The sequence below is a fragment of the Platalea leucorodia genome, assembly GCF_965183815.1.
Source record: "Platalea leucorodia genome assembly, chromosome: 2".
Lineage (NCBI taxonomy): Eukaryota > Metazoa > Chordata > Aves > Pelecaniformes > Threskiornithidae > Platalea > Platalea leucorodia.
In genome coordinates, this window is record NC_138824.1 from 15,792,232 (window position 1) to 15,814,884 (window position 22,653).

Genomic DNA, 22,653 nt, shown 5'->3' on the forward strand with positions numbered 1-22,653 from the left:
TTACGTACTGCTAACCCTTATTTCCATTGGGCAGCGCACATCTCAGTAATAGCATGTTCTTCTCTTTGGATGTTAGATAATGCTTTTGCCCAATGCGGAGGTTCATAGTGAATTTACATGTTTCCGGTAAAATGGTACTTTTAGTGGTGATTGAGTTGGTAACTATAATTTAAACTATAATTTAAAATTGTTAAAATTCATCTGAGCAGATTATCCTAGACTATCTTTGTAGGAAACAGGAAGAAACCAGACCTGTCAAAGAAGCAATTAGTTTCATCATAAATGAATTTTGTAAAATAGGTCAGATGGATTACCGCTAAAATTGTTTACTTCTCTCTATTGCCCTTACAGGCAGACTAGACTAGCTGGCTGAGATGTAGATGCCAAAGTTATAGTTGTCTATAATGTAGTGAAGTTAATCCTATAAAGTCTGCCTGCAGTGGAACAATATACACAATCAACTCAATACAATTGCTTAAACATGACTGATTAGCAAGAGTCAAGACATTTAATTATCTAAAATACCTACACGGAAAAGAGAGATGAAGCTATGGCTTTCTGTACTAGAAGCTGGAGACCAGGAGTCACTAGAGGAGAGTCCGTTATAGGGTAAAAGGTAAAAATCAGATAATACATTTGAAGGAAGTAATGGAACTTGATTATATGAAGGATGTGGATTTAAGGGATGTGGATTTAAGGTACAAGGTTTAAGAAAGGTTGGTTGAAACTTTTTTTGATGTTATGAATGCAATGTAGTTTTATTGCAGATGTATGGATTGACCAAGTGAAATCCCACAGTCTTTCAGCAATGAAGCTGCCTGATAAAAATAACTCAAATTAATCTTGTTGGTAGAGGCATACCCTGGCTACTCTTCATTAGTAGAACTTCTCTAATACACCTCTATTGTGTCTTTTCAGCTTCTGAAAATATCTTGCTTTATCTTTCTAGTCCTTGAGTTTATAAAGTCATGAAGGCAGCAACCTGCAAATAGTTTTCTGACTAAATTAAAGCCTGGCCACCTAGGCTTCTTAAGTATTTGTAAGTACTGCTTCATGTGTTGGTTGCTATTATTTAGCGTGCATTTCCATCAGCTATTAGATCTCTTAACCAGCTTAATCTAGGTTACATACAATGCACATTCCTGCAGTATCTGAGTACTGAAGAATTAAAACAGGCAAATAATATCAATAATTCTCTTACTTCTCTGAAAGGTAGAAGTTATTTTAATTAAATTGTTAAGAGTGCTTGTGCAAAATATTTGTTGAGGAAAAGGAAGCTGAAGTGGTTATTCTTTTAAAGTTATTTCTTTTAAAGCTTTTAATATGATGAGGCTAGAAGTCACTGATTATGCTGCTAGAGAATTTAGTATTCTAAGTTCCCATCCCAAATGAGTTCAACCTTCTGCACTTACGAATTTTTTACATAGTGATGAGAAATTTTATAGTACAACTTCAACATTATATTATAGAATGCGTTGGCTCTTAGTAGAGACATTCTCTTTCTGAATGAATACGTATAGAATTTTCAGAGGTATTTTTACAAGTCTCTACATACTGTACTTCTGCTTTTCTTCATAAAAACATTACACGATTTCTGATTTTAAAACTAGGGAGTCTTCATGTATGTTTCTTTGCACAAGCATTTTCTTAGTAATTGGGAGAGGATCATCAGTTTGTAATTGAAAGAGAGAGTTGTTTCAAGACTGAACTAGATTGATGGATGCCAGAAGCTATGCTGTGGTCTGTGTCGAGAGTGGTACTAGTTGATTGATTTTTTCATTTGAAATGTTACTATTGTCTTTAACAATAAGGAAAATAAAATTTTTCTTTATCATAGACTTATAGATACTGATAATGTAAAATTTCAATACTCTGAAGTTTTTTTTTAATACATTTCCTACCACCTCCAAATATAAGATTATGTAATTTCTAGTATGTTTTTAGATACTTATCTAATCTGTCTTAAAATGATTAAAAGGTGGATATGGATACCAAGTCTAAAAGATTTAGTCATACATAAATTCAGCTTACATTTCCCCTTTCTTAATGCAACCAAAGTATTCATAATACCAATCTATTATACTAAGTATTCCTCTTGTCCTAATAACTGCAGTTTTTGGATGCTATAACATGGAACAATATCGAAACATGGATTCTGTAGTTATCTGTTCTGTGTGTGGGCTGCTGATACCCTATCAGGCAGTATGTATGTCTTTTGCCAGCCAAGTATGTTACTTCTTGCTAGTCTGTAGTTAGGGGATCTGTGTGGGACCTGTGGGTGCTGAGAAAGGATAGGGCTTGTAAAGCACTGCAGTCACTTAGCTTGGATTCTGCAAAAGGAATTACATACTGGTAGTATTACCTGGAGTTTTAAAAATTTCTCTTTTTTAAAACTCTTTCAGAATCTAAGCTTTGTTTATCTTCCTGTTTTGCCTACATGCTACTACACAGTAATCTTTATTCTTAAAGATGTCTTGTGACTTATCTGAGTTGTTTATTTATTCCCCCTAGGAATGGGAGACTTTTACAGGTGTGATCATTGGAGATACCATAAGAAAATCAGTAAGCTACATTTATTTGTGTATTTTGAAATAAGGAACATTTACTTAAATCCTGAAAAGTTAAGGTTGTATTCTTACTATATTGTTTGATTAATTGTATTCATACATGAAAGGAACAGATACCTTCTCACATAGAAATATAAATATTATAAAACTTTTTGAACATGGCAACTCATTTTCTAATTTGCATAACTTTTTGCCTTTGTTCCTTCTCCCCCACCCCCTACCCTGTTACCAGGATTTCATTTTGTTTTTTCAATGGTATTGAGAAGGTTTTAAGACCACTTCTGTAATGAAAATCAGTGTTTCTGAATCCCTCTTTCTCCCTCTATCATATATGAGTGGTACTTTTGGTATGGATTGATGGGATTGTCCACACACTTTGCTAATTTGACATGCTTTTTCCCTCAGCCTCAGAGTTCTGCATCTGGAGATGTATTTATATATTTTTCTAGGTGACGAACTAGCTTAATAAGCTTCTGTTCCATGTCTGACCAATCATACTGTAGTTTACTATGTGTCTGTCAATTCTGTCGAATCTGTATACTTTCAAAATAACCTTCCAGTAGAAAAGGGTAGAGAAAAAAGTTAAGCTTTCCATAGTCCCATAGTCTTATCTATTGTAGCCGGTCTTTGAAACAAATATTTTGACAAAAGTTTTGAAAGGTGTTTTTTTTTTTTTTTTTAGGAGACATGAGTCCAATCCGTTGCTAATCTCCTCTTTCATTCAGGGTCAGGCTAGCTCATTTCCATCAGGCTTAGCTGCAGTTTTCATCATTCCCAATTACTTTTAACCTTTAGCCTTGTTTAGGTATCTGTCAGGGTGTCTCGTACATGCAGCGGTAGAAGACAATGACCAGTGTGAGTACCTCGTTTTTAGAATATCCGTGACACCAACTGTGTTCACCTGCATGCTGGCAGAAGTGGCAAGTCACTTAAGACACAATGTATTACTCAGATTTTCTTACTTAGGCAGCTGGTTGCTAAAAAAGATCCTTAAATTCTCAGTTTCTCTAGCCCTTAGATGACTCTACAGGTTTTGCATTTCAATGTGAACATAGAAGTCCCTGTTCATCTCTATGGAGTCTTTATAATTCAATTAGATGTCAGTGAACTTGGTGAATGTCAAGTATTTTCTTGCTGTAGGTCATTTTCAAGCCATGTGAGATCTGATTGTATAATGGAATTTAACACTAGTCCTACCTCTGCCCCACCTAACACACAACCTATAGATTTTGGAGAGATTGTGGACATACATGATTCAACCTCAATTCTAACTGGAATACATATTGCAGACCCATCTCAAGTTTATTCCTAGAATTGCTTCCAAGTTTCCTACTTTTGTTCTTTCTCAGACTTCATAACTCATGGCTGAGCTGTCCTTTTGCAAGAAAGCTTTCCTTTTTCCTTCTGAACATTTAAGATTACTTGTAAAGTTGCTCAGTGGTTGAGAGGTACATTTCCATACAGAGACTGTCAGACCTGTTAATGAGTACTTTAAATTTTTTTTTTTTTATGAAAAATGATGTGGTGAACACAGAGATTCCACTGGAGCTTAGGCTATGTTGTTCATCCTTAGAATCTCCTCCATCCCCAGCATCTAAGGAACAGAAACATAGAGCTGTGGCCAAACTTTACCAGTGCAGAGATGTCCAGAAGTGATGTTTTGCCTAGTGAATTATGCCAGAATTAGACTTTGTGTGAAGAACAATCCTCTTCATGACTGTGAATATGCACAGTAGGGTTATTTTTTTTGAAGTCAGCTGCTCAGAGTGCATGTGCATATGCAGATAGCCAATCATTTGGGTCACTTGTTTTTAATGGAAAAGAAAAACGTTTATAGTTGAGTGTGTCATACAGATACTCTAAATGATAAATTATTTTCAGGCTCAAGTAGTCAAGCAAATGTTAATGTGCACAGTATACCTGAAATTACGGGTAGATTTGGTTTTTTATGCCATTTATGAACTTGGCAAAAGGCCACAGAAAGATTCCTGTTATGAATGCTATTTTTATTAAAAAACATGAGTTTTGCAATCTTATTACTGAATATAGTGTTTCACAAAAATTTATGTAACTTATGTGCATAACATGTAACTTGCTTTAATAAGGATTCACAAAGAAGTGTTCGTGACCAGATTCCCTCTTGGATAGAACAGGACCGAGCCTGGGCAGTAGCATCTTTGAAGGTATACATCACGTGGTGGGTTGAATTTAGCTTAAAAAGCCTTTGGTTTTAGCAAACAGTAACTTGGACTTGAATACTCAAATATGTATTTGTCAGATGGAAATATATTGTTATTTTAAACTGTTTATTATATCTTGCAGAAACCATGGCTAAATATATACCCAGTTGAAAAAAAAAAACCTCTATATTGTTTAAATTTCATCTCATTTTTCTGAACCTTTTAATGTACATCTCTACCTTGTTTAACAATTCATTTCAATGCATGTGAATGAACCTATCGTCTTAGATTAGAAAATATTGTAAGCTTACCCAAGGTACTACAATTTCTATAGACAAAAATACAGAGGAAAAATTGCAAAGAATATTTAAGTTGCCGGTTTCTCTTATGTAATGACTTTCACAAACCACTTCATATTCTATTAAAAACCATAAACTGTTAATTGGGAAACTAGTTTTCTACTTATCAGATTTCCACGCACACCTTTAAAGGTACTTCAGAGTTTGTTATTGCTCAGATCAAGTAATTTCAAATAAAACCAAAACACACTTTCTTGCTTTGATTCATCCCACAACAATCAATGTTGAAGTCCTGTGACCCTGAAGGGAACTAAATGAAAATACTAGTCCTTGAAATTCTGTCTCTAGGCTCTTCTCCTCCTGCATGTAGCTCAGCAGCAAGAAGGAAAACCTTGACCCATCTTTGGCAAGGACTTTTGCTGCTAAACCCAGAGTTCATTATTTTTCATTTCTCTTCACCAGGGACAATAGCAATAATGGTGTGGCAAGCATGATTGTTAGGGGTTTAAGAAACAAACAAACAAATAAATAAACAGAAAGTGAGTAACTGGTTGAATCAGTAGCATGTACTGATAGAAAAAAAAAATGGTCATGGTTAAAGGAAAGGACGACAATTGGGTAGAGCCCAAAGTTTAAAAACAAGGAACGCAGAAGTTTAAAAACAAAAATATTGAGCAAATACAGACTTAGCATTTCCAGGGAATAGGTAAAGAAATGGTTGATTTTAAAACCTACCCTTTTGTTCTTTAACTCTGAGGATAAAATTTAATTATGTGATATGCACAAGTAGTTACAGGTTTAGGGTCATAGTGGTATTTGTAAATTAATTAAACTGTACAATGTCCAAATGGCTATCCTTCTTTATTGTTAAATATGCATGATTTGTTTTGTAGCTTTCTCTCCCAGGTCTCTATCAGACACTTTGCTTTGAAGATGAAGGTCTGTGGCACACTTTTTCTCAGAGCTCTGTGTGTGAACAAGACTTTCCATCTACTATTGTAAAAAGAATTACCTTATTTCAGCAGGTAATCCTTCCATATTAAATTATTTAAAAAGAATTATGAGTTCAGCATTGAAAGTAAGTTTTACATCTTGGAAATTTAGGCTTCAGGCCTGGTTGAATTATAAGCAATGACAGTACCTACATTGTCTTACAGCTTAACTAGTTTATTTAGTCTAAGGATTTTTTTTTTTTTTCTATAATACATATTTAGTTCTCTCTTATCTGAGTCTTTTTATGTTGGTGTATTGGCTGCAACTGAGCATACCCTGTAAGGTAACAAGCTCTTTATTAATATTCATAGAATTAATTTTATGAATAGGTGTTAAAATTCTTTCATGGTTGCTTTGTTAATGCAGAATTTGTCCGCTTGTTGAGCATCATTAATTTAGTTCATCATTAAACATGCAAACTCACACATCTGACTGAAAACCACAAAACACAGTAGCAGCCACTGCTTTTTAGAATTGTAGTCATGAAACACTACTCTTCCTGAAAGCTTGGTGATTAAAGAACTCACGAAGAATGTTGGAGAGGCAGGCTCCTTCCTCCACCTGGGGATCCTTCTCCTCTGGAAGAGAAAAATGTCATCCTTCTTGTGTTTATGGAAGAAAGGGTGTCATTACTTACTTTCAAATGATGCTGTGATTTTTCATTTGAAGTCACTTCATATAAAATGAAGGCCCATCCAAAGAAGGGATGAGGTGTAAGACAATGTAGTTTCATGCTCTTAGGGACTCTCTATTTGGAGTTTTTCTGGAGGAGGAGAATTTCTAAAACAGCATGCGCAGAACTTAGGAACAAACCATTTTGCAACGGAATTTGAATCACGTTTGATTTGATGAAATGCAAAAGAGCAATTCTTATGTGTGCTATATGTTGTCATAAAAATTCTGCATTTATAGGAAAATAAATCTGGAATGATCAGCATATTACTACCTAGTTCCTGCATAGAAAGTATTAAAAATGTTTCTATTGATGAAATATACTGAAACTACCTGGTTAGATTTATATGCCACTCATAAGTTAGTTTCTTTCAAACGGTATGTTAAACTTAAAAATAGTCCAGTAACACTTATTTTAATCTCAAACTTAAAAAGTAGTACTTTCTTAAAAATTTAATGAAGTTAAATTTCTCTTCCAAAACTTAGAACAGATATTCCAGACTTGGAAACTGGAATGTGACAGTAGGTTCAGAATTGTGGCTTCAGTTCTGCAAGTAAGGGAGTAGGAGAATGGTTGGTGATTTTAACAAATCATTTCCACTAAAGTTGCAATAGTTGCCTGCAGTTGCCTGCACTGAACATTTGCAGGAAGTTAACTGAAAAAGAGGTAGCTGGTGGGGAAACTGCTATTTTAATTTGTATCTGAATTGATGAGCTGGTCATGTTCTGTAGTCTTTTGAAGAACAGTAAAAGCATCTGCATAACTAGGAGGTCTGAAAGTCAGAACATCTCAGAAAAAAAAGTTAGATGTAAAACTCTAAAGCTATGCTTAAACAAAAGAAATTCTTTCAAAACTGATTATTTTACTGTATTACTGCACTGAAATTGGAAACATTAGTATTCCGGTTAGGAAGTTGCTGCCTAAATACATGTATAGAATTTAGATTACCAGTATAGAGCTAATTTTGCTTTCTGTCATTCTAGCTACCCACATAGCTACCTTTCTTCTAAAACATTGCAGAAAAAGTTCGAGCTTACAAATAGACATTAGATGTAGATCTATCTTCTGATGCTATTAATAGGACAAGCTACTTACAAAAGAACAATTACATTAGATTATCTTGGAAAGGAATGATCAGATAGCTATATATATTCAGAGAATATAACTTTTTTCTAAAGAGAAGTTTATAGAATTCAGTCATCTTAGAAGAGTTCTGCTTTTTAAATTGTCACAATATACTTTTATAAACTCATCTCAACTGAATATATTTTATTATAAGGTACTTGTGGTCCAGGCTGTCAGACCAGACAGGCTACAGAGTGCCATGGCTCTTTTTGCATGTAAAACCCTAGGTAAGTTAATTTTTCACCACAGTGTTTCCACAGAACAATTAAGTATTTTTTTGTCCTGTGTTTCTGTTTTATTTTATAGTTCTTATGGAATCCCCAGGTTTTAGGATTTGAAAACATGCTGTAAATGGATTTGCTGATTTTGTTCTTGTAAAGTATTATTAAAAAGTTTTTTTTAAAATGGTTTAGTTTATGCTGCATAGTGATTTAAAATATAATAAAAGATCTGTCAGATTCTTATGATGAGTTCTTGAACACTGGAGTAATTAAGAAAGGAGAATAGCTGGTTTTCTGTAAGTTTTACACTGCAGCATTTTTCTTAAGACAAATTTTCTAAAAAGATTATTTCATTTAATGTCATTTACCATTTAAAAACCATTAGGTTTGAGATTTTGTAAATTGGATCTCAAAAGATTGTTCCATATTTTCAGTAATTTTTGTCAGTCTCTCGGACTGTAATACAATTTTTACTGTCTCTTTAGAAATACACGATTTAGAGTGTTTCAATACTGTCATTGTCTATTTGTTCTAGTCTGTCTGTTTCCTCTCTGAGGTCTATGGTATCCGAAGTTTGGGACTTAGAGTCCAAATAATCTTAATATTGCAATAGAGCACACCAAAGCCTTCCTTCAGTTTTTAGCAGTTAATGACAATACGCATACGGAAAATGAATTACAAGTGTCTCAATGGGGTGGACACTGTAGTTTTAGAAGTCACCCTCTGCATTAAGTAGGGCGACTTTTGAAGAGAATTTGTTATTTTTGATGTGGTACAGTGTCAGGACAGAAGTGGGTTTAACAGAAGGGAAAGGATCTAGATTGTAAAGAGCTTAAATGTAAGTAGCAAAAGCTGTTTTTAACGTGGTAGAAAATGAACCTGGAAAATTGACTCATAGGCTGCCAAGGTAATATGGCTCGGCTTACATTTCCAGTACTTGTGAAGATCTGCAGTTTGAATGATCCTGAGATGGCAATTTCGCATGATAATGCAATAGATGAGTTACATATAAAAAACAATGACTGTGGTAATTTTAAGTTCTTGAAATATGTGTAATTTCTTATTAGTATAAGATAAGGTATGAGTTTAGGTCTCCGATTCTTACATTTTAAATGGCATTTGTGTGACAGTTTATCTTACTCCCTCTTTATGCTCTGTCTGTGGGCATTATTTGTTGGTCAAAATTCGTTCCATGTCTGCCAAGGCCAGAATTTTCAGGAGTAAGGTTAGCCTGCTCTGTCAAACATTATTAGTAGATAGAGAGGGTACTTTCATCATGGTAAGCATACGGGTCCCACACTGACAATGTCCCTGCCTGTTGTGATCAAATGACAAGTGCGATCTGCAGTATAGGTGTCTCAAAGCCTAGCAGAGACCTGAATTCAGACTAAGTTTATTCACCCACTTACTGTCTTCCAAATCTTAATGTATTACATAAATTGGTTAGGTCTATCTTGATACCAGTTCCCTGGAGGCGTTCCACAAGGGAATGTTTTTTGTTGAATGAAACTACAGCCTCACCGAGGAAGGCAGAATACCATTGACTCCATTTGTAGGCAAGGTTTCATCCAAAGATTTTTCATGCATATCAGTGAGATTTTATTTTGAGATCATGTCATAAATCGTCACTAGCGCTTTCCAATAATAAAAAAGTGGTATGAATATTTTTTTCATATTTTTGCTATCATGTCTTTTTCAGGGTCCTTGCTCTGAAACTTCTTAAACAAACTGTTTCACTTAGTTCAAAAGGGAACCATAAAGTTTCCAATCTCCTTTGGCTGTTTTCCTGTGAGAAAAATGAGTTCCAAAAGAACTGTAATAGCCTACAAGAAAACCTTCCACTTCTGTTTTATCCAGATATGTTTGTTTGGGGTTTTTTTCCCTTTTTTAATCTTTTACATATATTTTTAAATTTATGGATGAAGGGGGATTAAAATAATTTATTTTCAAGATAAAGTTCATAAGAATTTTCTATAAATGTATTTTGTGGGCACCCAAAGTATGCTTATTTCTTTGTTTTACATGCTGTACTGAAATGCATGTATTAGCAAAAATCATATTGGCAGTATACTCCCAAATCATTCCATATTGCTCATTGAGTTGTGTTTTTTTGATTAGAAGTTTTGATTTCCTATGTTAATGTAAAATTTGGTGTTAATTTCAATAGATCTTTGTTGCTTATGTAGATAGTGATTAAGTTCTAATAATGCTTTATGTAATGTTTTAATATTTATATTAAATTGATAAACATTTAATATTTATGTCAAATTTAGTATATATATTATATTATATATTATTTTATATATAAAATATATATTATATATTTATATATTTATATATATTTATTTATATTAATTTGATAAGCATTTAACATTTATGTTTTGATACTTCCAACAGTGAAATATAGTTACAGTGAATACAGCTCAGTAGAGAGGGATTTGATGAGATGTAACTTGCTTAAGGTGCAAGACACTGGTTCATAGCCCAAATATCAGAACGCATCACAAGTAGCTCTTCCTTGTGGTCCTCATCCACAAAAACAAACATTTGATGTTGGATTTTCTAACTATAGGCATAATACTGTCTTCCATTTTCAGCATTGTAAGCACTCTTTCATAAAAACTAAAATAAACATTCTTACCCTAGAGAATGCTATCATGTTCTGCTTCCTGATATTCTTCTTTCATTGCTTAGAGTGACTAAAGTAGCTTGAATTATGACTGTAGTCAGAAGAAAACAAAGCAATTTCTCCATATATATCGTTTCTTTTTTTTTTTTTTTCCTTAGCTCATTTGTCTATTTTCTTTCTTTCTCTCCTCCCCACCAATAGTGTAGCTATTTCCATTTATTATGTTAGTGAAGGGAATGTTAAATCTGGAGTAGCTTGTATTTGTGAAAAATGTTATTATATTCCTCAGTTTGGAGGTTTTGGTGCTTGTGTCTTTTTCTTATCAATATAGGGTGCCTTCTACTTGCATATTGTAAGGATTTTTTTTTTCTCATTGTAGGACCAGTTTTATGGTCTGCATTAAACAGAACTTTGAAAGTCAGATGACCTTTAAAGTGGTTAATGAAGCACTCCATCCTGTGTAGTCACTATATTTCCATAATAATTCTAATTATAGGAATAAAAGAATTATCTCCATCGCCTCTGAATTTGAAACGTCTGTATAAAGAAACTCTGGAAATTGAGCCTGTCTTGATAATTATTTCTCCTGGTGCCGATCCTTCTCAAGAGTTGCAAGAACTTGCCAGTGTTGAAAGAAATACTGAGTGCTACCATCAGGTCAGTCTTAGATAAGCATAATGATTAAAACCCACAATGTTTAAAATTTCACAGTAGTAATATCTGTTTTACCTTGGCTTTTAAGGAAGTTAGTATGTAAAAGCATAGTTTGGTGTCTATGTGTTTGTTATTCCCACCTAGATAGGTGCTACTAACTTCTGATTCTATTGGCAAAATGGGGTGGAGAAGAGACACACAATTAGTGATTCTCACAGAAGCAGAATCCACACAAGAGGCATTCCTCCAACTTGGAGAAGGGAAAAATGAGAAGATAGATGGAAGAGAACAAAAGAGACTGAGAATTGTTATACATGCTGAAACATTATCTGTTTCAGTGTGGAATAATTGAAATATGAACAAAACCCACTGAAAACTAGACCTCATAATTTCCTCTGCTTGTAGAACTTACGTATTTCTTTCTTCAACAGAAAACCAAAATCAGATGTTCAGTGTTTGTGAATGCTTTGGTATTTTGTGAAATTCTGTAAAATATTTTGAGAAATTTTACAAGTAAATGTTAACAAATCCATTTTTGATGGGAGTTTATGAACAGAACTCTTAAATTTCAAGTCTTTTTAAAAAAGTGTTTAAGATCGACCATGTGGGAAAGCCCTCAGATTTCAGGAATAGGCATACAACTCCGGAATTATTTGCCTAGCCAATATAACAGTTGTTTTTTGTCATGGTACACAACTTTTTCCCTGTTTTTCATTCAACACAAAACTGAACTGGGTGAAGATAATTCCCCTTGAGTAGACTTTAATCAGGAATTGTAAGAAAAGTTAAGAAATCACTTTATAATTTCTGTGTCTGTTTCAAAATTGGATTATGCAGAGATGTTGAAAACAACTTTTCTTTTTTTAAGAAGAAATTTACTGTAGCTGTTAAATTCATAGAATAACCTAGGTTGGAAATCATCTACTTCAACCCCCTGCTCAGAGAGGGGAGGGCCCCCCTCCAAGGATGGAGATCCCACAATATCTCTGGGCAACTTGTTCCAGTATTTGACCACTCTCACAGGAGAATGTTCTTCCTGATATCAAATCAGTATTTCCCATGTTCCAACCTGTGTGCATTGACTCATGTCCTGTCACCATGTGCCTCTGAAAGAGTCTGGCTCTGTCTTCTCTGCATTCTTCAATCAGGTAGTTGTAGACAGCAAGAAGGTCTCCTGATTGCTTGGCTAAACAAACCCTTCTCAGTGTGCCTTGACCATGTTGGTGGTCTGTCCTGGAGTCACTTCAGTATGACCATGTCGGCCTTATGCTGGGGAGTGCAAAACTGTATGCAGTACTCCAGATGTGGTCTCACAAGTTCCAAAGAGATGGGAAGGATCACTTCCCTGGACTTGCTGCCTGCTTTTACTAATACAGCCCCTTATGGGATTGGCCTTTGTTGCAAGGGCCAATTGTTGACTCATTCAACTTGTTGTCCACTAGGGCCTTCTTTTCTCCAAAGCTGCTTCGTAGGCAGACCCTGGCCTGTGCTGTTGCATGGGGTAATTCCATCCCAGGTGTAGGACTTTGCATTTGCCTTGTTGAACTTCATGAACTGCCAAAGTGTTTCTCCAGCCTGTTCAGGTCCATCTGAGTAGCAACCCTGCCTTCCAGCATATTGGTTGCTCACCATCACCCCCCCCGGCCCTTTGGTGTTATCCATTAGCTTGCTGAGAGTGCACCCAGTCACATAACCCAGGTCACTGATGACGACGTTAAACAGTATTTGTCCTGGTACTCATTTCTGAGGGATACCACTAGTTACTGGCTGTCAGCTGGACTCTGCAGCACTAACCATCCTGTGAGCCCAGCAGTCCACCCATTTTTCTGCTATCTTATTTTTCACTTCTCCAGCCCATATTTCTCCAAGTTGGTGATAAGGAGGATATGGGAGACTCTGTCAAAAGCCTTACTAAAGTCAAGGTATAGAACATTTACTGGCACCCCTTTGTCCACAGTGGCAGTCATCATAGAAAGCAATGAAGTCAGGCATGAGTTGCCATTTGTAAATCTATATTGGCTGCTCTTTATCACCTCTGTGTTCTTCATGTGTTTAGAAATGGCTTCTAAGAGGACTTGCTCCATAACCTTCCCAGGGACTGAGTGGAGGCTGACCAGCCTGTAATTACCTAGATCTTTCTTTTCCTTTCCCTTCTTGAAGATAAATGTGACATTTTCCTTTTTCATCAGCAAACACCCCAGATCAACATAACCTTTTAAAGATGAGAGCAAGGAGCGACATTATCTGGCCCCCCAGCACTCTTGGATGCATCCCATCTCATCCTGTGGACTTTTTTATTTCTAAGTGTGCTGAGTGATTCCTAAATATCTCTGACTCTGCTGTGGGTATTGCTTCACTCCTGCTTGTAGGTTTGGGAGACCTGGGAGGTCTGAGAACAAGCCTCAACAGTGAAACCTCAGACTAAAAGGGCATTGAGTACCTCAACCTTTTCCATATGCCTTGTCACTATGTGCCCTGCCTCACCAAGCAATGGGCTCACAACTCTCCTTGGCTTTCCTTGGCTGACAGGAACCTTACAGAACTCAAGAAATGTGAAGTCCTGCCCCTGGGAAAGAAGAAACCCTTGCAACAATACAGGCAATGGATTGACTGGCTGGGGGGGACCTCTGCTGGAAAGTACTGGAGAGTTTTTGTAGACAGCAAGCTGGACATGAGCCAGCACTGTGTCCTGCCAGCAGAGAAGTCTTTGTAATGATGTAATAACAGCCTTTCAATACCTACAAGAAGGTCACTGAGAAAACAGACCCAGACTCTTTGCAATCAGGCATGGTGGAGAGAAGCAATGGGCATAAATGGTAATGAGAGGGGTTGCAACTGGATGTAAGGAGAAACTTTTTCACCATGAGAACAGTCAGATTTCCCAGTACAGTCTCCATCCTTGGAGGTTTCCAAGAGTCCACCAGACAAAGCCCTCAGCTTCTGGTCTGATCTTTCATAGCTGGCCCTACTTTGAGTAGAAGGTTGGACTAGAGACCTTCCAGGATCCATTCCAACTTAAATTACTTTCTGATCCAAGTGGTTTCCTAATATTCCTAATACACAGTACCAATAGGCTTTATACATTTCTGTAAAAAGCTATTTCCTGCTGTCCTTTGAGATATTTAGGGGAGGGGAATTGTTATCTAGCTGATCACTGGTTAGCATAGAAATGGAAAATGTCAAGTTTAATGTTGCTTTTAAATAATCCTTGAAATTGTTCCTTTCCTGGAAGGTGCACTGATGTAATGTATTTTTCCCATCAAATTGTAAAGATTTAGATCCTACTGCCAGCTTATCTAGCTGTGAATGTTTCAGAATCCATATTTCTTGCTTTGCCACATGGCTTTTTGTGTTTATCTCTAAATATCCTTTACATGTTGAACTTTTAAAGTGTAACATGGTATGGTATTTGATTAAGGAGTGGTACTCAAAGCTAAGTCATCTGAAAGTTGTCTCACTAATGAGAATATTTTGTTGTTTTCTCCTGTACTTTCTCATGCAATTTCAATAGATAAGATTTTTCTTCTCTGTTGAATTATTTCTCATATGGGATAAAGAACAGACCATTAAATTTGTGTGGTCTACTACCATATTGTCTGGTAACTTTCAGTTATCTTCCTTTGGCTATTTTAAATTATTTCAAGATACTATACTCAGTTTTGTTTAGGCAGAGGATATACCTGTGTCATCATATAAAGCTAAGGCCCCAAGTTTCTTTGATTCAGAACAGTTTTAGGATAAAAAGACAGGGTGGATTTCCTCTTAAGGGTTATTTGATGAAGTCATAACAATCACAATAGTTCTATTTTGCTATAGCAGTAATGCCAAGACAAGACTTTTCAGATTGGCTAAGACCATTTTCTTTTCAACCTGTTTGGTTTAGGGTTTTTTGTTATGTATAGCTTCCAATTAGATTCTAAGGGAGAACTAAGGTGAATGTACTCTACAGACAGTCTAATATCAATTGTTGCAGTAATTGTGCCATGGAACAAGTCCTTTCTTTATTTTCAGTTTTCACTAATTTATCTGAAAATTCAGTTTTGGATCTTTGTATTTCCATTTGAAGATCCGAATTTATTTTAGCAGCAATATGGTACTGTAAAAAATGAAGAAAAGAGTGTTTGTTAAGCTATTCATATTTCCCAGTTAGAAAGAGAGCAGCCTTAGTTTTTCAGTCATCTCAACAGGAAATTGAGTATTTCTCTTCAAAGGAAGTACTCCTAACTTACAGTCAAAAGAATATTTGTTCTCATTTATCTCTTGTTTTTATTGTATCAGCAGTTCTGCAGTAATATAGTTCAGTCACTGATATTTAAATTACTTTTTGAGTTCCCAGGGAATACCATCACTGTCATCAAATGATGTATGGTTTTTTCCATAAAAAGACTAGGTAATGGTGTTTTTTAAGAAACTCTGGTTAGATAGGTTGCAAAGAAAAACCTACATTTTCATTAATCTTTTCCCTACTTTAGTAGGGCAAATTAGAGAAAATTCTGGTTATTTTTAGCACAGCTTCTTTTTTGCATATGCAGTCTAACTCGGAAACACAATTTTGTATCTAGCTGTTAAATGAGGTATGATAAATTCCTGATACAACTGTCTGTCTTTCATTTCAGATTGCAATGGGCCAAGGCCAAGCTGACTTGGCTATTCAAACTTTAAAAGAATGTGCACGCAATGGAGAATGGCTGTGTTTAAAGAACTTGCATCTTGTTACATCTTGGCTTCCTGTATTGGAAAAGGTGAGGGTAACTAGAGAAGAATGTATTGGAAACTAGACAAAATTAGCATGCAACATTTCTGAAGCATTTCAGGCATTTCCATGATGGTGTTTAAAATTACAACTAGTTAAAAATAAACCTTTGCAGTTTTCTCAATTATGAATAAGGTGAAGTGCTTCAGATCTAAGCAGCTTCTTCCTTTGTGCGAGCGCTTTAATTTTCATACAATGTAGAGTATTTCTGCCACAATGAATCAACAAATGATCCTGTTAGAACTTCTGGTACCTTAGGGGATACTGCCCATGTTTGCTGAACTCTGAATCTGTGTGCTTAAATTTATTCTTGTTTTTTTTTTTTTTTTCAGTTCTAGGACTTTTATATTAGTTCTTTTATATTAAGTGTAGTTTGTGTCTTAGTCACGAAGAGGTTTTTGCTAATTTGAAATTAAAATGTCTAATGTTTTATAGAAACACACTCTTACTTATGGCGTGTAAAGTCACTAACTTGCTAACTAGATCAAAGTGACTTTATGTGTATATCACTGTGAAATCCACAAAACAAACTAACTCAAAAAAAGAAAGGTGGGGAATTCCTATCAACAGTTACGGCAATCTTAGTTTTCCAGTTTCTAATGATTGTAAAGTGTACTCCATGCACATGAGCTTAGAGTCTATCTTCTGTCTGTCTAGCAATGACTATGTGGCACGCATGTGTCTTTTTAACATTCGTATAATCCTTTTTGAAAAAAGGGAAAGGCAAAGCAAGATAACGCTGTTATGTGTCATCTAGTCTGAATACGATAGTAACAGTAAGGAAGTGTTTGTAAGCCTCTTACTGATTATAAAATTTCAGATCTTGTAAGTATTTAAATATGGATATATATCAGAAGTTTCTTATTCTTTCCACAAGCACATAATACTGAAGATGTTAAACTTCCTGCTGAACTTAATATAGACTGAGATTTGCTCATGTTTGACTCAGCATATCCCCTTGTCTATTTTGCATACCATTAGCAAGTGTGAGGCTATGTAACTCATATGTTTGAACGTCCTTTTAAGAGAGACCTGCCTATTTATAGCTCAGTTCCATCCAGGTACTTAAATTTAGTTCTCACAGTCTTTCCATTTGAGCAGATGAAATATGTCTTCTGACAGGCTGGTCAATGTGAACTTTATCAATATGAAGATTATAGCTTTACAGCTTACAACTGACTGCCCTTAGCTGTCTTCTAGCCAAACTCAATGTATCAGAGGATGCATGCTGCAGATGATTGCATTTGAAACAGCATTTAAATTCCCTTGTTTTCTTTTCTTAAATCTCCTGCTTCCAAGGCTGTGGATCATTTTCATATCTTTGTTTGTCTCCCATAACTTCCTCATAGACAAGCTCATGAAATACACACTCAGTTGTATGACAGTGAGGTAAATTGAAAACTGGGTGAACTGCAGAGCTTAAAGAGTTGTTGTCACTGACAAAAAATCCAGCTGGAGGCCAGTCATCAGTGATGTGCTCCAGGGGTTGTACTATGGCCAACATTGTTTAACATCTTAATTAATGATGTGAATAACGGGATGGAGTGCATCCTCAGCAAGTACAGATGATACAAAACTGGAGGAATGATTGATACAACAGATAAGTGTGCTTTCATTCAGAAGGGCCTCAATAGACTGGAGATGTAGACTGACAGGAACCTTGTGAAGTTCAGGAAAGGGAAATGCCAAGTGCTTCCCCTGGGGAGGAATAACCACAGGCACCCAGGCAGTCTGGGAGCTAATTGGCTGAAAAGCAGCTTGGCAGAAAAGACCTGGGCGTCCTGGTGGGTAAGAAGCTGACTATGAGCCAGCAACGTGCCCTTGCGGCAAAGGCGGCCATTGGCCTCCTGGGCCGCTTTAGGCAGGGTGTTGTCAGCAGGTTGAGGAAGATGATCCTTCCACTCTGCTCAGCCCTGTTGAGACACATCTGGAGCGCTGTGTCCAGTTCTCGGCTCCCCAGTACAAGAGAGGCATGGGCATACTGGTGCTACTCCAGTAAAGGGCTATGAAGGTGATGAAGGGACTGGAGCATGTGTCATACAAGGAGAGACTGAGAGAACTAGGATTGTTCAGCCTGGAGAAGAGAAGCCTTGGGGGCAATCTTATTATTTAGTGTGTATCAGCTGATGGGAAGGAGCAAAGCAGACAGAGCCAGGCTCTCCTCAGTGGTGTCCTGTGACAGGACAAGAGGCCGTGGGCACAAACTGAAATACAAGAAATGCCATTTAAACATAAGACAAAACTTTTTTACTGTGAGGTTGGTCAAACACTGGAACAGGTTGCCTGGAGAGACTGTGGAGTCTCCATCCTTGGAGATATTGAAAACCTGACTGGATACAGTTCTGGGCAACCTGCTGTAGCTACACTGCTTTGAGCAGGGGGTTGGACTAGGCCGTCTCTAGAGGTTCCTTCCAACTTCAACAGTTCTGTGATTTTAGGTACCAGATATAGTTGTCATTTTGCCTAAAGAGCAGAACAATTCATGGGTTAACAGAATTTTCTGCTTTACTAAAAACACAGAAAACAAAATGATTATGATTATGTTTTAGAGATTATTAATATCAATAGATTGTGAGAAAACCTGTTAGATTTTTTTGAACTATGTTTCTTCCAAGACACATAAACAAAACTGTTGACGTTGTTCTCAAGTCAATTGTCAAACAACTTTGGTAGCTTCAGTGGAAAATATGTCTGTTTCAGATGCATGTAGAGCACCAGCAGTATGTTTTCATGCATTCAGTAATTACATATTTTTTGTGAAGCCTTTATATTTTAAATAGCATTTGACAATATTTGTTCTCTTAGAACTCCATTTTCCTATCTTCAGTTTTCTGTGAATCATGATATGTGAAGTGTGCATACAACAAACACTTGAAGAAAAAGAAATTAATATAGCTATACAGTTGTTGAATGTCATCGAGATCTGCTGCTGATACGCAGCCCACATTCCAAGCCTTAATCTTTTGAGATGTAGCCTTCTGGTATTTTTTTACTTAAAAGAAGTAAAGAACTGCTGTATATTTTTATGCTCTGAATTTAGGATCTGTGAGGGAGTTGCAAATATTTTGATGAGGCTAGGATGAACTTTGAACTTGAGCACAGCTGACATAGAATGGCTGGACACAAGACATCTTGGACAGTAGTCTTTTGTATAACCTTACTTGTAAAAGCAGCTAAAGAATTTTTAGACAGGCCTAACTTTCTAATTTAGGATATTATAATTTCATAAATACCGTTCGGTATATTAAAAATAAACCCAAAACCTACTTCAATATGTAACATCTCTTTAACAGGAACTGAATACACTACAGCCTCAACCAAACTTCCGCCTTTGGCTTACTACTGAAGTTCATCCAAAATTTACTCCGATTTTGCTTCAGTCAAGTCTGAAAATAACTTACGAAGTAAGATCTGTTTGGAAAGCTTTTATTGCATGGTTTCAAAGAATGAACTTTGATGTATAGTAAACTATATGTTTAGATAGAATAAAGTTTGGATAATGTGGACTATTTTCATAATTGGTTTTGCCTTATATTTCAATTAGATGTAATACAAAAAATGCTATGAATTTACTTTGAAAGATTTTTAATGATCATTTATAATATATATGTGGAAATTTGCAGAAGCAATGTTCTAAAGGGAAGGTTTGTAAAATTTCTTTCCAGATATTTTTTCCACTTGAAAGTCTGAACTGAAAGTATTTGTTTTGTTTTGTGCTCCAAATTCTTTTATGTGTTTAATCAGTGTTTCTTAAAAGCAAAAACATACACAGGTGCTGGGATGTGGATTAAAAACAAGGAATTCCTCCTTCTTTGATGAATGTACTCATCTGAAGATCATAGAATCGCACTTTCTTTTCCTTATTTTTGTTTTTGGCCCTATAGCTTTGTATTCACTGGACCCTTGTAATAGAAATGGCTCTCCTCCTCTACAGCAGGATATACAGTTAAAGGCCTTTACTAAAAATTGAGAGCTTTGCTTTCAGAGTGGATCAACCTAAGGAATAACTGAGACCATGCTCCTCCAACTTGTTGGAAAGTGATCTAATCATTGATACACTTATGCATTAATCTCCATTATGGAAATCATGGATGGGGTGCTACTAACTCTTCCATTGGTTATGGAGTATGGAGATTTTGCCTACAGCTAAACCAAGAAGCTGTGACCTTTTAGAGTTCAATGTTGCTGACTTCCAAGAAGCCAAAATTGTTACACTTTATATTGACTGCAGGTATTTTTAAACTTCTGGTGTACCTTCTTGCTTATATTGAGGTCTTCAGTGGTACAGAAACTACAGGACCGTATAGGATTGTCACATTTCTTTTCATCTAGCTTCTTGAAGTTACTGATCCCACTATATTTGGAATAATTGGAACTTTGCACTGATGCGATGTTCTAAATTGTTACCTTTTGTAATTGTTCTAAATTGTTACCTTTTTTTTTTTATTTTTAGTAAATATTTTGTTACCATGAAAGGGCAATGATCGTCCATGACTTGCCTAATGATATTTGATTATTATATGGTTGTGGTATGTCCCTTAACTGTTAGCATTCAAGATGTAGATAGTTTAAAAGAAAATCATCAATTGACTACAACGTTTTGCAATTATTTGCCACAAGTGTGCATATGCAACACATGCAACTGTGGTAAACTTATGGAAACATTAACAAACATTATTTTTCAAAAGAAAGAAAGAATATTCTTATAAATATGAAAATGTTGTTTAAATATCTTTAAAATTTATGTTTGCTTTCACACTTGCAAATAATTTGAAAATGGCTGGGTATCTAATCAATTGTTTTTACTTTTAAGTACTATAATCTTTGTTATTATGTACACTTTAACTGCAGTTATTTCTACTGGTTATGAACACTACCTAACACTAAATTAGTCATTTTATCATATATATTTATATGGTAACTAACAGAGTACACTGATGGCATAAGGCAAGTTGACTCTGATCACAGAAATGATAAGTGGTATTTGAACTTGTAAAATCAGAAGAAAGTTCTTGTTCTTGAAAAAATTCTATTTACTTTTAAGCTTACATGTTTTGATAGAGTAGTATTCTTTCACTAAGTTCTTTTAGTGTAGTTCAGTCCTCCTGTCAGTTGGTCCTGGTTACGATTTCAGTATGTTTAAGTTGTTTAAGCTGTTCTCAGTATAAGATCATTCTGTTGTTAGGCCACTTATTACAAGCAGATTTTTTTCTTGTTAAATTTTGTTTTGTTAAGTACTGTTTGTCATTTCATTAAGTTATAAATTGTGAGTTAGAATTTAAGAAAATAGGGCATAAAAGTATCAGGTTTTCTGTCTAGAACAGTGTTTTTACTTCCAATACAGGCACCTCCAGGCCTCAAAAAGAATCTCTTGCGAACCTATGAATCTTGGACACCAGAGCAAATTAATAAAAAGGGAAATTTGTCTCGAGCACATTCTCTCTTTTGTTTAGCATGGTTTCATGCTGTATGCCAAGAAAGAAGAAATTATATTCCTCAGGTAATAATCTTTTGGGATACCTTTCAAAAAAATTTACTGCATTTATTAGTTTTTATAATTAGAAGTATTTTTCATCAGGTATACCTTGGATCATGTTCAGAGATAAATAAACTTGGATACTTTTGGTGCCTGCCTTCATTATTGTCTCTGAATTCATTGCAAATTAAGATCTTGGTAGCCTAAATTCCATTTGAAAATTGCTACTGCCTGGATGGGGTTATTTTGTGATTTGTGTACTAACTGGTACTGATGCACGAGTGAGGTCCTATGGAAAAGATTCTGTCAATCCTGTTTGCTTGGGACAGGAAAAAAATGTTTTGGAAACATACACGATTGAATGGAAGACGTGAGAAAAGAGATGCTTCGATGGGAAAGAGGAGATGATATTGTCTACTCTTTCTGCACACAAACCCTGTTCAGGGAGAAGGAAGAACAAGGGAATTTACTCCTTTGTTGTGAGGATTATAATGGTTTTCAGAGACTGTTGTGTTTTTTCCTTAGATAATTTTTTTTTTAAAGCAAACATTTCTTTCTGGCTTCAGATGCTTAAATTAAACAGAACAAAACCCCAACTAACAAACTGTTCTATGTCTTGTTTATTTTATTTAGACTAGTGGCGAAATTAAGATGTCATCTGAAAGATTTGATCTGGCAGAGCCTGGAATGTTTGAGAGTTTTTTGCTAGTTTTGACTTTGTGATTTAGAAGGTTATCTGCCTCTTGTAGTAACAGACTTTGAACATGGTGTTCAAGAAGTGGAATAAGTGAAAATATTTAAAGTACTGATCTGATACATGAACTCTCATTTGTCTTTGTTCAAATTCATGTTTATTGACCACCAGCTTTCCAAGTGACACAAGACAGGATTACTGCTTTCTCCTAAATTCCACTGTAACTGTGTTTGTCTCATGTGCAGACTTAGTAATGATTTTATATTTTGCTTAAGATTACCGGTTTCTAACATTGCTGGACTGCAATCCCAGCTAGAAGCTCTTGTATTTTATAATGAATTTCAGGGGTTTTTGCGTCCATGTAGAGATCTGTCAAAAAAAATACATGA

At 35.6% G+C, this 22,653-nt stretch overlaps 1 protein-coding gene across 1 annotated transcript in view; it reads left to right on the forward strand.

The window, feature by feature from the left end:
* DYNC2H1 (dynein cytoplasmic 2 heavy chain 1) overlaps positions 1-22,653 on the forward strand; it is a gene marked incomplete at its 3' end in the record, with an annotated part of 183,148 nt that overhangs the window by 90,270 nt on the left and 70,225 nt on the right. Inside the window, exons 72-79 of the mRNA XM_082338028.1 lie at positions 2,512-2,562; positions 4,673-4,750; positions 5,940-6,071; positions 7,992-8,064; positions 11,184-11,344; positions 15,958-16,083; positions 19,388-19,498; positions 21,439-21,594. Of these exons, the coding sequence (XP_082194154.1) occupies positions 2,512-2,562; positions 4,673-4,750; positions 5,940-6,071; positions 7,992-8,064; positions 11,184-11,344; positions 15,958-16,083; positions 19,388-19,498; positions 21,439-21,594 (888 nt within the window). The remainder of the gene's footprint in view (positions 1-2,511; positions 2,563-4,672; positions 4,751-5,939; positions 6,072-7,991; positions 8,065-11,183; positions 11,345-15,957; positions 16,084-19,387; positions 19,499-21,438; positions 21,595-22,653) is intronic.